The 10,949-nt window shown below is 42.2% G+C and overlaps 1 protein-coding gene across 4 annotated transcripts in view; it reads left to right on the plus strand.

Annotated features, from left to right (window-relative positions):
• Positions 1–9,945, plus strand: part of Raph1 (Ras association (RalGDS/AF-6) and pleckstrin homology domains 1) — an 81,719-nt gene extending 71,774 nt beyond the window's left edge. For all 4 annotated transcript variants that reach the window (XM_052192027.1, XM_052192028.1, XM_052192029.1 and 1 more), the window contains one exon: positions 2,940–9,945. In XM_052192027.1, coding sequence (XP_052047987.1) covers positions 2,940–4,958 — 2,019 coding nt within the window. In that variant the 3' untranslated portion in view covers positions 4,959–9,945. The remainder of the gene's footprint in view (positions 1–2,939) is intronic.
• Positions 9,946–10,949: the final 1,004 nt, after the last annotated feature.

The raw sequence follows: 10,949 nt of genomic DNA on the forward strand, positions 1-10,949 counted from the left end.
TAACACTTCAGAATGATTATCATTATTATGGAATATAATATTGAGATTTTTTTCTTTTTTATATATTATGAGAATTTCAGCCAATACAGAGTAATTTGATCACATTCCCCCAACTCCTCCCAATTTCATGTGCTTTATTTTTTTTTCTTAAAATAATCTATTGAGTCAGTCCAATTTGCACACCTATTGATATACATAGGTGTCTGTCCACTGGAACGTGGTCCACCTACCAGGAGCCACACCATTAAAGAAAACCGACTCGCCCATATTCCAGAAATTGTCAGCTGTCAATTGCTCCTCAGTGAGCAGCGGGCGCTCATGGAGCCCTTGTACTCCAGATGCTAACTTGCTTGCTTTTGTGCAGCAACCACAGCTAAGTTCATTAATACAGTGGATTTATCATGCCCCGAAGAAACAGTTTCACTTGAGAAACTCCAGGGAAAACATTTTCTTCTCTCTTCCACGTGGTCCCTGAGCCTTGAGGAGAGCAGAATAATATATAGATGTCCCGTAGTAGCTGAGCACACCACAGTCCCTTACTGTCGGCACCTGTTGTCCTGTTGTGAGTTTATGCATTAACCACTGTCTCCTGAACAAAGGAACTTCTCTGCTGAGACTTGAGAGCCACCCTACAGGCTTTTTTTTTTTTTTTTTTTTTTTTTAAGTTCAGTTGAAAAACATGGCAGTCCTCAATCAAAGAACCTCAGAGCTCCTGTAGGAAAGGCTTTGTCCCAGTGTAGTCCACCTCAGTGAGGAAGGCCGCATCCATCCTTGAGGACTCAACAGCGCCCCTGGATAGGCTAGTTTGCTTCACAGTCATCATTTTGACTTTTTGTTCTTTTGATCTTAGTCACAAATACAAGTACATTCACAATTTTTTCCTTAAAACAAATTACATAATTTGCATATGTGGTTAACTGGCATGAGGGTAGGAGGTGTGGAAATAGTCAATAACTGCTTTTAAGCTGGGTGTAATGGTGGATGCCTTTAGTCCCAGCACTGCTGGGGTAGAGGCGGGAGGATCTGTGTGAGTTCAAGCCCGGCCTGGTCTACAGAGTTCCAGGACAGCCAGAGCCACACAGAGAAACCCTGTCTCAGCAAACAAACAAACAAAGTCATTTCTTTTAATGACGTAAAAATTTTAAACACAAGTAAACTCCTTTATCGAAAACTTTTAAATAATTTTTCCACCTTAAAATCTTCCCACATGTACTGGGGATTGAATCTAGGCCTTTGCAAATGCTAGGCAAACATTGTACCACAGACCTGCGTCCCAGCCTTTTTTATGTCTTGACATCGTCCATCATATTTCATTTCTTGGCTGTCCTTTAGTCAACCCCAATTCCTTATGAACCAGTTTAGATGGAACCAGTCATGTAAGTGCTTGAAAAAAAATCTTTGCTTTCGCCGGGATAGCCCAGTGGTAGAACACTTGTCTAGCATGCACAAGATTTCTGGTTAGATTCCCACCACTGGCAAAAACAAAAAACAAACAAAAAGCAACTTTACCTGACAATTATTAACAGTGAGACCCATGTGCATTTTAAATTATAAAGCTACCTACTTACCACATTCTACAAAATTCAACAAAAATGAAGACCCACATACTCTGTGATTAGGAAGCAGAGTCTGTCATCATATCTCAGAAAGAGATTGAGCCCTGCTATGCACAATGTCAGCTTGTTTGAGTCTTGATCCCTCTGTGTTTCTTCTGTTACCTCAGTCTCAGGTGCCACATGAGAAGGCCAACACAGCTAAGGTCTGCATCCCTGAAGCAGCCAAGACAGGGTCAAGTTAAGGTCAGGGGCTGTTCTCTGAAAACACATTAACCTGGGTGACTCCTATAACCAAATCTTACAAACTAATGCTTTCATTTTAATGTCTAATACTTAGAGAAACATGTGAACATCCTTGTAGACATTAGAATTCAGCTCTATGAATGAACTGCAGTTCACAAATAACCTTAAAGCTAATTAAGTATCATTCCTTATTGAAAACAAATGAGTTACCTCATTTCTTCAGTTGTTCAAAGAGCCTAAAAGATGTTCCCAAAGCTATTAAATCAAAAGCCCTTGCCTTCCTATTTCAGAAGGTGTTGAGCCACAAATCTATGCATGGTTGATTCCAGCCAGGTGCAGTCACTTCCGCAGTGCCAAGTGCTATCCAGATGGAGTGATGGCCAACTTACTGCACACCCTGGCTCCTGCTTCCTGATCATCTCCGTTAGCTTTTCAGTTCTCTCTTATTCCTCTGACTTCTGTGTGATGTTTTATCTTTTGCTGTAATGTTTACAAAGCATTTCTTTATATATTTTCCAGTAAAACAAATGTAAAGAATGCGCCCCCTTACCTGCACTGCTGGACCTCTGTGCATGTGGATGCAAGTGTTTCCCAAGAACACGAGTGTGTGTGTCAAGTTCACTCACTGCTGTGTGACTGTGCACGCCTGCTGAGCACTCTCATATTCTCACATGCCAGCTTGCTAGAGTCAAAAGCCGTCCTCACTCCTCAGGAGGCCCTGCACCAGCATCCTGAGCCTAGGATGGCATCTGTTTGATGTGGATGCAGTAATGGACAGAAGGCGAACTCTTGAGCACAGGAGGGTATAGGACAGAGTTTGCAAAAGTCCCATAGCCACGAGCAGAAATCACACACCCTGTCACCACCCAAATAGCTTTGCAACAGGAACTCATTACTAGATGGTTAGGCAGTGTAGCTATTAAGAGAATATTGCAGGGTGAAACAAAGTTTCTATGTCCTCGTTACCCAGGAATCAGATGTTAACCCTTCCTGACATTGTCCGTCTTTATAATCACCAACTACTGCCTCCTCTTTATGCATGTCCTGAATTCCTTGCTGTGTGGGTTCATGAACCGAAGCTTACCTCTGTAACTGTTGTGTTGTTTCTCTCCTCCCACTCCCCTTTTATACTCCTTTTAGGCCAGAATGGAGTCTATGAATCGGTCCTACACTTCACTTATGCCCCCTCTGTCCCCTCAAACTAAGAACATCACCCCCTATACTGCCTCACAACCTTCACCGCCTCTGCCTCCTCCTCCGCCACCACCTCCTCCTCCTCCACCTCCACCACCACCACCACCTCCTCCTCTTCCCAGCCAGTCTGCACCATCTTCAGGCTCAGCAGCTACCATGTTTGTCAAGTACAGCACAATCACCAGGCTGCAAAATGCAGCTCAGCATTCAGGGACCCTGTTTAAGTCTCCAACACCGCCAGCGATGCAGCCTCTTCCTTTGGCTTCACAGTCCAAGGCTCAAATTGTGGTGCCCCCCAATGGAGTTATTCCTCCACCCCCTCCTCCTCCCCCACCCCCAACCCCTGGCTCAGCCATGGCCCAGTTAAAGCCAGTGCCATGTGCCCCGTCCCTGCCACAATTCAGCCCCCAGCCTCCTCCACTGAAGATCCATCAGCTCCAGCATCTTCCTCAGGCGGCCCCTCCTACACCCCCACCAGCTCCTCCCGCCCCTGCACCCATCCCTCCTCAAGCACCTCCTAAACCTCTGGTGACCATTCCTCCTTCAGCCAGCACAAAGACTGTGTCACCAGTAGTAGCACAAGCTGTACCACCAACTCCTGCACCTCCACTGCCCCCTGCAAAGAAACAGCCAGTTTTCTCCGTTTCTCACATTCCACCCACTCCCCCTGTCCAGCCTACCCCACATCCCCCACCTACACTACCCAAACAGCAGAGCTTTGGGGTGAAGCCACCCCCCTCTCCACTGTCCCCTGTGCCCTCAGTTGTGAAGCAGATAGCCAGTCAATTTCCACCCCCTCCCACTCCTCCTCCTGTGGACTCTCAGCCCCTAAAGCCTCTCCCAGCAAGTGTCACCCCACAGTCCCCTCCTGCAGTAAAAGCAAAACCCAAATGGCAGCCCTGCTCAATCCCCGTCCCTTCTCCAGATTTTCCTCCTCCCCCTCCGGAAAGCAGCCTGGTGTTTCCTCCGCCACCTCCTCCAGCCCCAACCCCAGCCCCACCACCACCACCACCACCACCACCACCACCACCAGTGCCACCCATGGCTTCACCTACCCCTGACAAAGGTGGATCTCCAGGCAAAAAGACAAATAAGATGTCCAGCCCTGGGGGGAAGAAACCACCCCCAACCCCGCAGCGCAACTCCAGCATTAAGTCCGGCAGTTGTGCAGAGCACCCTGAGCCCAAGCGACCCTCAGTAGACAGTCTAGTCAGCAAGTTTACACCACCAACAGAATCAGGGTCTCCCAGCAAGGAGACCCCACCACCTCCTGCAGCACCCCCCAAACCTGGGAAACTACACCTTTCTGGAGTCAACCTCCCTGGAATCCACCAGCAAGGGACTGTGTCGGTAAAACCCTCTGTTCTGAGTGGGCGTGGAAAGGACGCCGTAGTGGAATTTCCATCTCCACCATCTGATTCTGACTTTCCACCCCCTCCACCTGAAATAGAGCTTCCACTGCCCCCTATCGAGATTCCAGCTGTATTCTCGGGGAACACCTCCCCAAAAGTGGCAGTCGTTAATCCTCAGCCACAGCTATGGTCTAAAACATCAGTGAAGAAGGCCCCTCCACCTACCCGGCCCAAACGCAATGACAGTACCCGCCTCACTCAAGCTGACATCTCTGAACAACCAGCAATGACCACAGTTGTGCCACAAGTGCCCACCTCTCCTAAATCCAGCCTTAGCGTCCAGCCTGGATTCCTAGCTGATCTTAACAGGACATTGCAGCGCAAGTCTATCACGCGGCATGGCTCCCTCTCCTCCTCACGTATGTCCAGAACAGAACCCACAGCCACAATGGACGACATGGCACTACCCCCACCACCACCAGAACTGCTGTCTGAGCAGCAGAAGGCTGGCTTTGGAGGTAGCCATATTTCAGGCTATGCAACATTGCGAAGAGGACCCCCTCCTGCTCCTCCTAAGAGAGACCAGAATACTAAGCTCTCAAGAGACTGGTAGCCACAAGACTTATTTTCATGCTATCTATAATCAGTTCTACAATCAGTTCATCTGATCATCTGTGAATCCAGGTGTTCAGAGTCTCCTGATATGTTATTCAGGTAGTGTCCAGCTATGTGTGTGTTTGTGTGTATATGTGCTGCATGTGTGTACATGGATGTACACACAGCTATACAGATTGTGTGTATATACATATGTATACATGTGTGAATGTGTATATACAGAGAACTGATTCTATTTATTCCTTTTGCCTCCTAATCCGAATATGGAGTTTTGTATATTTTGGGTGGAAGGAGACATAGGAGGGGATATGTTGTCACTTATAATTTGTCTATCGTATGGATTGGACCAAACCCTAGAAGGTATTTCCTGTGTCTGTCCACGTGCCACCTATCTGTGCATGTGTTAGAGAAGAAATAGTTTCTCAGCTAAAGAGCGCCATCAGAATGTCTGGTGTATCTGGTAGGGCTTTTTCTTTATTTCTCCTAGTTTCCCCAGTTGGCTGAATTTAGAACTGCTTGACTGACACTTAAATACTACATGTAAAGGGCACTTTACATCAGGAAGCCTTCATCATACAGAACGGGTAAACAGTGCAGGAAAGGAAAATCCAGAAGACACTGTGGTTGTACATAGGAAAGTCATGGCTGCTCTAGCTGCAGTAGTCCTGCCATGACCCCAGCCACATTTGAGATGTCTTCACAGGTGAGCTTTATGTCTACAACACAAGGAATATTTAATGCTACTTTCAGTGCTGTCTTGCAAAGTTTCATCAACTTGGCTTCACTTTATTGTGAATCTCCAGTACAGAGTGTAATGTACTGTCCAGTTATGTCTTTAGGTCACAATTACCTTCATATATAGTATGTGCATTCATAGACATTTGAATCCTTGAATAGTCTGACTATGAAATATATACCCTGTGCCCAATTTGGTTCTTCATTATAAAAAAGTCACCTGCTGCAATGCCTTCTTTACAAACTGTTCTATAGGAGAGAAAGAAACTGACCTGGCCCCTATATGGGTATCATTTAGGAAGTTACAATGCAAAGAATCCATTTGGGAATGGGATTATCATGAACAAAATGAATTTTCCTAAGTTCATCTACAGCTAGTGGAGCTGCTAAGATTGTTGCTTGAGTGTAAACTTTTATGGAGCAGTGTCACAGTCCAATGACAGTAAGTGACACTGGACAGCTGGACAGACCTTGGAAGCAGTGCTCTGGATGACACTACTGGAGTCCACACTCTTCTCTGTGCTTTTGGTACTTTTATCAACTTACAGTGACAGGTTGAAGGGAATGAAATACAACCTTAGAGAATAAAAACTGGCCATCCCACCTATTACACATGAACATATCTTGTAAAGAAAGTCTGTGCCTGTTGAAACAGTACCAAACACAAAACTTTTTCAGTCCTGTCCCTCTAGGAGGAAGTAACTGCAATGAATCTGGATCAAGATTCATTAGAGAATATAGTATTTTTATTACTGCATCACAGAGATGTGTGAGCGGCACCTCTGCAGCCACAGTTCAGTGCAGTCACAGTCAGGAAGGAAAAAGACTAGATAAGTCATTGTGCTTCTTAAAACCCAACTTGATATTTTTTTGAATCTTTCAAATTGTTCACCAAGTATTTGTGCTTGATATTCCTATGATGAAGTGACCCTTAACATACTGCATTGTTAGTTTCAACATACATAACAAATATAGTCAATCTGAGTACAGATGCCAAGCCCCAGAGACTGAAAGAAGTACTTCCCATGCTCATCAACCTGTGGCTCTACGTTCAAGAGAGTGGATCCAGTTATCCCCAGTACTGATTTTTTTCTTTGTAAATTAAACCAGATAAGACAATTTAAGATTTCCTTAAGTGAAAAAATACGTATTTTCAATCTAGATTAAGCCTTAAATCAACAGCCTTCATTTTTTTTTTTTTTTAGTGTGGATTTCATGGGAATTCTTAAGGCATCCTGAGCCATGACTTCTGTTTTACTGTCTTGGGAGAGCAGATACCTTTGAAAACCAGGAATGCCAACAAAATGAGAGAGCAGTAACTATTCATTTCTAACTCCAGTCATATGACAGCATGCAGTTTCTTTATATTTCTCAAAGATAATAGCTGTTAATTTAAAAGTGATACATCCCAATCTTTTGTTAAGTGACACATACCACACATTCCAGTTTTGTTTTTAGCTGCCTGGTGTGCTTGAAGGTTTGCTGAAGTGTAGTTTTGTTTCTTCTGTCTCTGATGGACAAGACCCACACAGGTTCTGTGCCTTCTCACTGCTGGCTGCTTGGCAGCTCCAGTCTACATGGCTTTCCAGGACTGTGGAAGGCCTGGAGGTTGCCCGACACTGACCAGTGAACAGGGTGAAGGACTTCCTGCTCCTGAGGGCAGGACAGACAGGTGCTTTTCAGAATTGGTGACTAGCTTTTTGACAACCTTAGTTTTTACTGTATAAGTAATTTCAAGAGTTTCTAGTGCTTAAGGTTTGGCACCAACTCTGAAGGACAACCAAACTCCAGCTCACAGGTGTTAGTACAAACACTATTCTACGTTAACCTCACCACCTTGGCTTTTACCCCTAAGACATTTAAATACTTTCCCTTTTTAGTCACTATAATTCTCTTTTGAAGGGGAGAAAATTAGTTTTTAAGATATCCACTTACAGATAACTAGTTTTCAATATCTAAAATTTTTAACACAAGAAAGGTTGTATCTTAAAAATTACTAAAAATAACTTATTTTCATCAGATAATTAAAGTAATAGAGATGACAGTGGGTTTTCTAAGTCCTCCAAAATTAAGGTGCTCCTACCCACAGATGGCATATCTTCCAAAGGGCTGAGAACTGTTCTGGTTCCTTCTGTGTTACTTTGATGTTATAAATAATGCTAAATTTGTCTAAACAGTTAGAATTGAGAGGTCATAAAAATTCCAACAGGGTAACAATTTCAAGGTTCAGATCAACAGGGATCCAGGTTTTAGAACCTGGATGTTAGTGTGGATTTGTTCATCGGACTTTGAACAGAACATTTTGCCACCTTTGCTACTCAAAACCAATTTTATGTTACAAACACAGTGCAGCGTTTAAGCAAGTAAAAAAAAAAATCTATTCAAACATTTTCATATATCTTCAGAAATCAGAAAAAGCATAACTGATGTAATCCCAGGCTTTGCTCCATTTTACTAAGTAAAACAATGGTCCCGTGTGGCTAGGTGACATTAAATTAAAAATACCTTTTGGAATATTTGTTACTTTTAATATCTACTTTACATTATCTGTAATATGTAACCTCTCTCCAAGTTTACCCAAAGGGAAATGCAAAATCTGAATATCCCACCATCTTTTAAAGTCCTTTTAAAATCCAATAAAAACATGTTACATCTTTAAAACTCTAGCTATAAAAATTACAAATGTTCAGTGCCCTGAGGAGGTCTGTATATAAAAGAAACCTAAAATCTAGGTGAATTTAATGAAATAACATACTTTATACCTATACAATGTAGGGAGCAGGGCAGGGCCTGTATTGGGTTTTCTCTGAAATAAACCATTTTAGAGAGCTATCTGCTATTATCCCCAGGGCCTTGAACTCTTTAGAGGAATAGCTTTTAAAAAACAACAAAAAACTACAAGTAAACTTTTAAGGTGCTAATGAAAGAGAAGGAAGGTAAGTACTTTTGAAGTCTGGGTAGAAGTGGGAAAGGGGTGACTCTTACAAAGTTTTTTTCATCCATCCACATGGAATCTGTTTCCTCTCAAAGATGTTTAGAAAAGTGGTTCAGATCACACTGAGCCATGCTTCAGATCTGGCCAAATTGGGAGCATGCTGTTCATAAACTAAATTTCAAACAAGGGTTTAAAAATCAACTTCCTTTAAAAAGAAAAAAAAAATCAACTTCTTAGACATGGTTGCAGCAGTAGGGAATACATTTTTTAAAAACTATCCATTACTATCCATTTGTTACAACACCAAAACCTGCCATTTTTCCGAATTCCACCTCCTATCTTCCTGTATTTGTAAATAGTCCCTCCTAGAAAATAAGCATTAACTAGAATGTGTCAAATGACTTTGCTTGGTTTTACTATCAGCCACTAGTAAACTCTTCTTCCTGAGATGCATAAGGTAAAATATGATTAGCTTGTGCTAAGTGTTGTAAAAATACTGTTCACTGTTTTCAAAGAGAATTGCACAGTATCTTTAACTGGGGTTGTCCTCTTCTGTCTCTTTAAAAACAAAACAAAACAAAAATGGACTCAAGGCTCACTCTGACTTCCAGCTGTGGGGATTCTGTCATAGAAATAATGTAGAAATATACTTTTTTAAAGCATGAAGATAACAAAAATGTACCTGAAAGAGGACAGTATTCAGAGGATTATGCACAGCTTGATAAGTATGAAGTTGTGGTTTTCTTTCAGCCTTGTTGCTATTTTCTTCTGCATAAATGTACACTCATTTCATTATGTGCCTTGCTCCGATTGTGCAAAGCTATATATACACACAAATATATATATGAGAGAGATATATTCATTCAGTACTACTGATGATGGTTTTGTTCTACTGCTGGATTAAGTTATTGTCTGAGTTACACTTGCCACATGTCATAAACTATTGTAATGGCTTAGGACAGTGGTCATACAGCCAGAGTAAATTTGTTTTTCCAGTTATATTATTTTGTCATCTATCCCAATTCTTAATAAAAAAAAATTACATAGATTCCATTTAAACAAAGGATTTCACGTGTTTTGGATGAGCACTATTAAGAGCCTGGTTTTGTAGGGTGGGAGAGATGACTCAGCTGTTAAGAATGCTTTCTGCTCTTCCAGAGGACCAGAGTTCAATTCCCAGCACCCTCGTCGGGCAACTCAAAGTCACCTATAACTCCAGCTCCAAAGGATCCAATGTCCTCTTCTGGCCTCCAAAGGCACCTGAACATGTGTGGCATACATACACTTAAATAAATAAAAGTAAATTTTTAAAGAACCTGGTTTTAAAGCTTGTTGTATTTGACTATCCTGAACAAGTTACATGCTGGAGGTTAATTACAGTTAGCTCGGTGTGTCTTGCTTGTTTATACCAACAGACTAGAGATTAGGAAGTGGTAAGGGCCAGCAAGTAAAGGTGTTGCCAACAAGCCTGACAACCTGAGCTCAATCCCTGAAACCCGCACGGGTAGAAGAGAACCAATTCCCAGAAGTTGCCCCGCATGTGCACACAAACACAACAAAGGTGTTAAAAAAGAATCCCATTTAAAAGTAGTAATAGGTTTTGTATTTTAGTTTTTGTTGAGTAGAAATTTATTGCCACATACTTTTTTTTTTCTTGGCCATTTAGCTAGGCTCTTCTCTGACTAGTTCATAACTTGGAATAACCCATTTATTTACCCTACATTCTGCCCATGGCTGGTGACCTGTATTCGGGTGCCTTGCTTCAGTCTCCTTACATTTTCCTGGGTGGAGGGAGCTTCCTGTGCCTTGCTCTATCCCAGAATTCTTTCTCTCTCCTGGATGTCTCACCTTTTAGTTCCATAAGCTTTTTAATAGACAAGTGGTGTAGCCATACAATAGATATTCTCTCTACAATCTTTATGATGTGGACTTGCAGTCAGCATTTAATTAATACTTCTGAGTCCATTTCTCAAGAAACTTGGTAGAGTTTCTATGATGATTCTATTTGACCTCAGATGTTTTAGTTTAGCTTCCACATACACGAACTGTCTTAATCTCAGCCTCTGCAGAGCGGTCACTCATGCATTTGAACTTTGGTTACCCTTAGCATTTTATCAAATAAAACACTGAAAGTGATCCCACTTTTCAGGAATGTACTCTGCATGAGGGAAAAAAACCTGCAATAAATCAACTAATATAGAGTCATCAGTTCCAGATGGTTATATTCTATGTATCTTTAAATACATTCAGATCTTCTGAGTATCTTTAAAACATCAGCATCTCCAGATGTTCTGATATTGCCTATGTGCAAACCTCAAA

This window comes from Apodemus sylvaticus, chromosome 9 (genome assembly GCF_947179515.1).
Source record: "Apodemus sylvaticus chromosome 9, mApoSyl1.1, whole genome shotgun sequence".
NCBI classification, from domain to species: Eukaryota; Metazoa; Chordata; class Mammalia; order Rodentia; family Muridae; genus Apodemus; species Apodemus sylvaticus.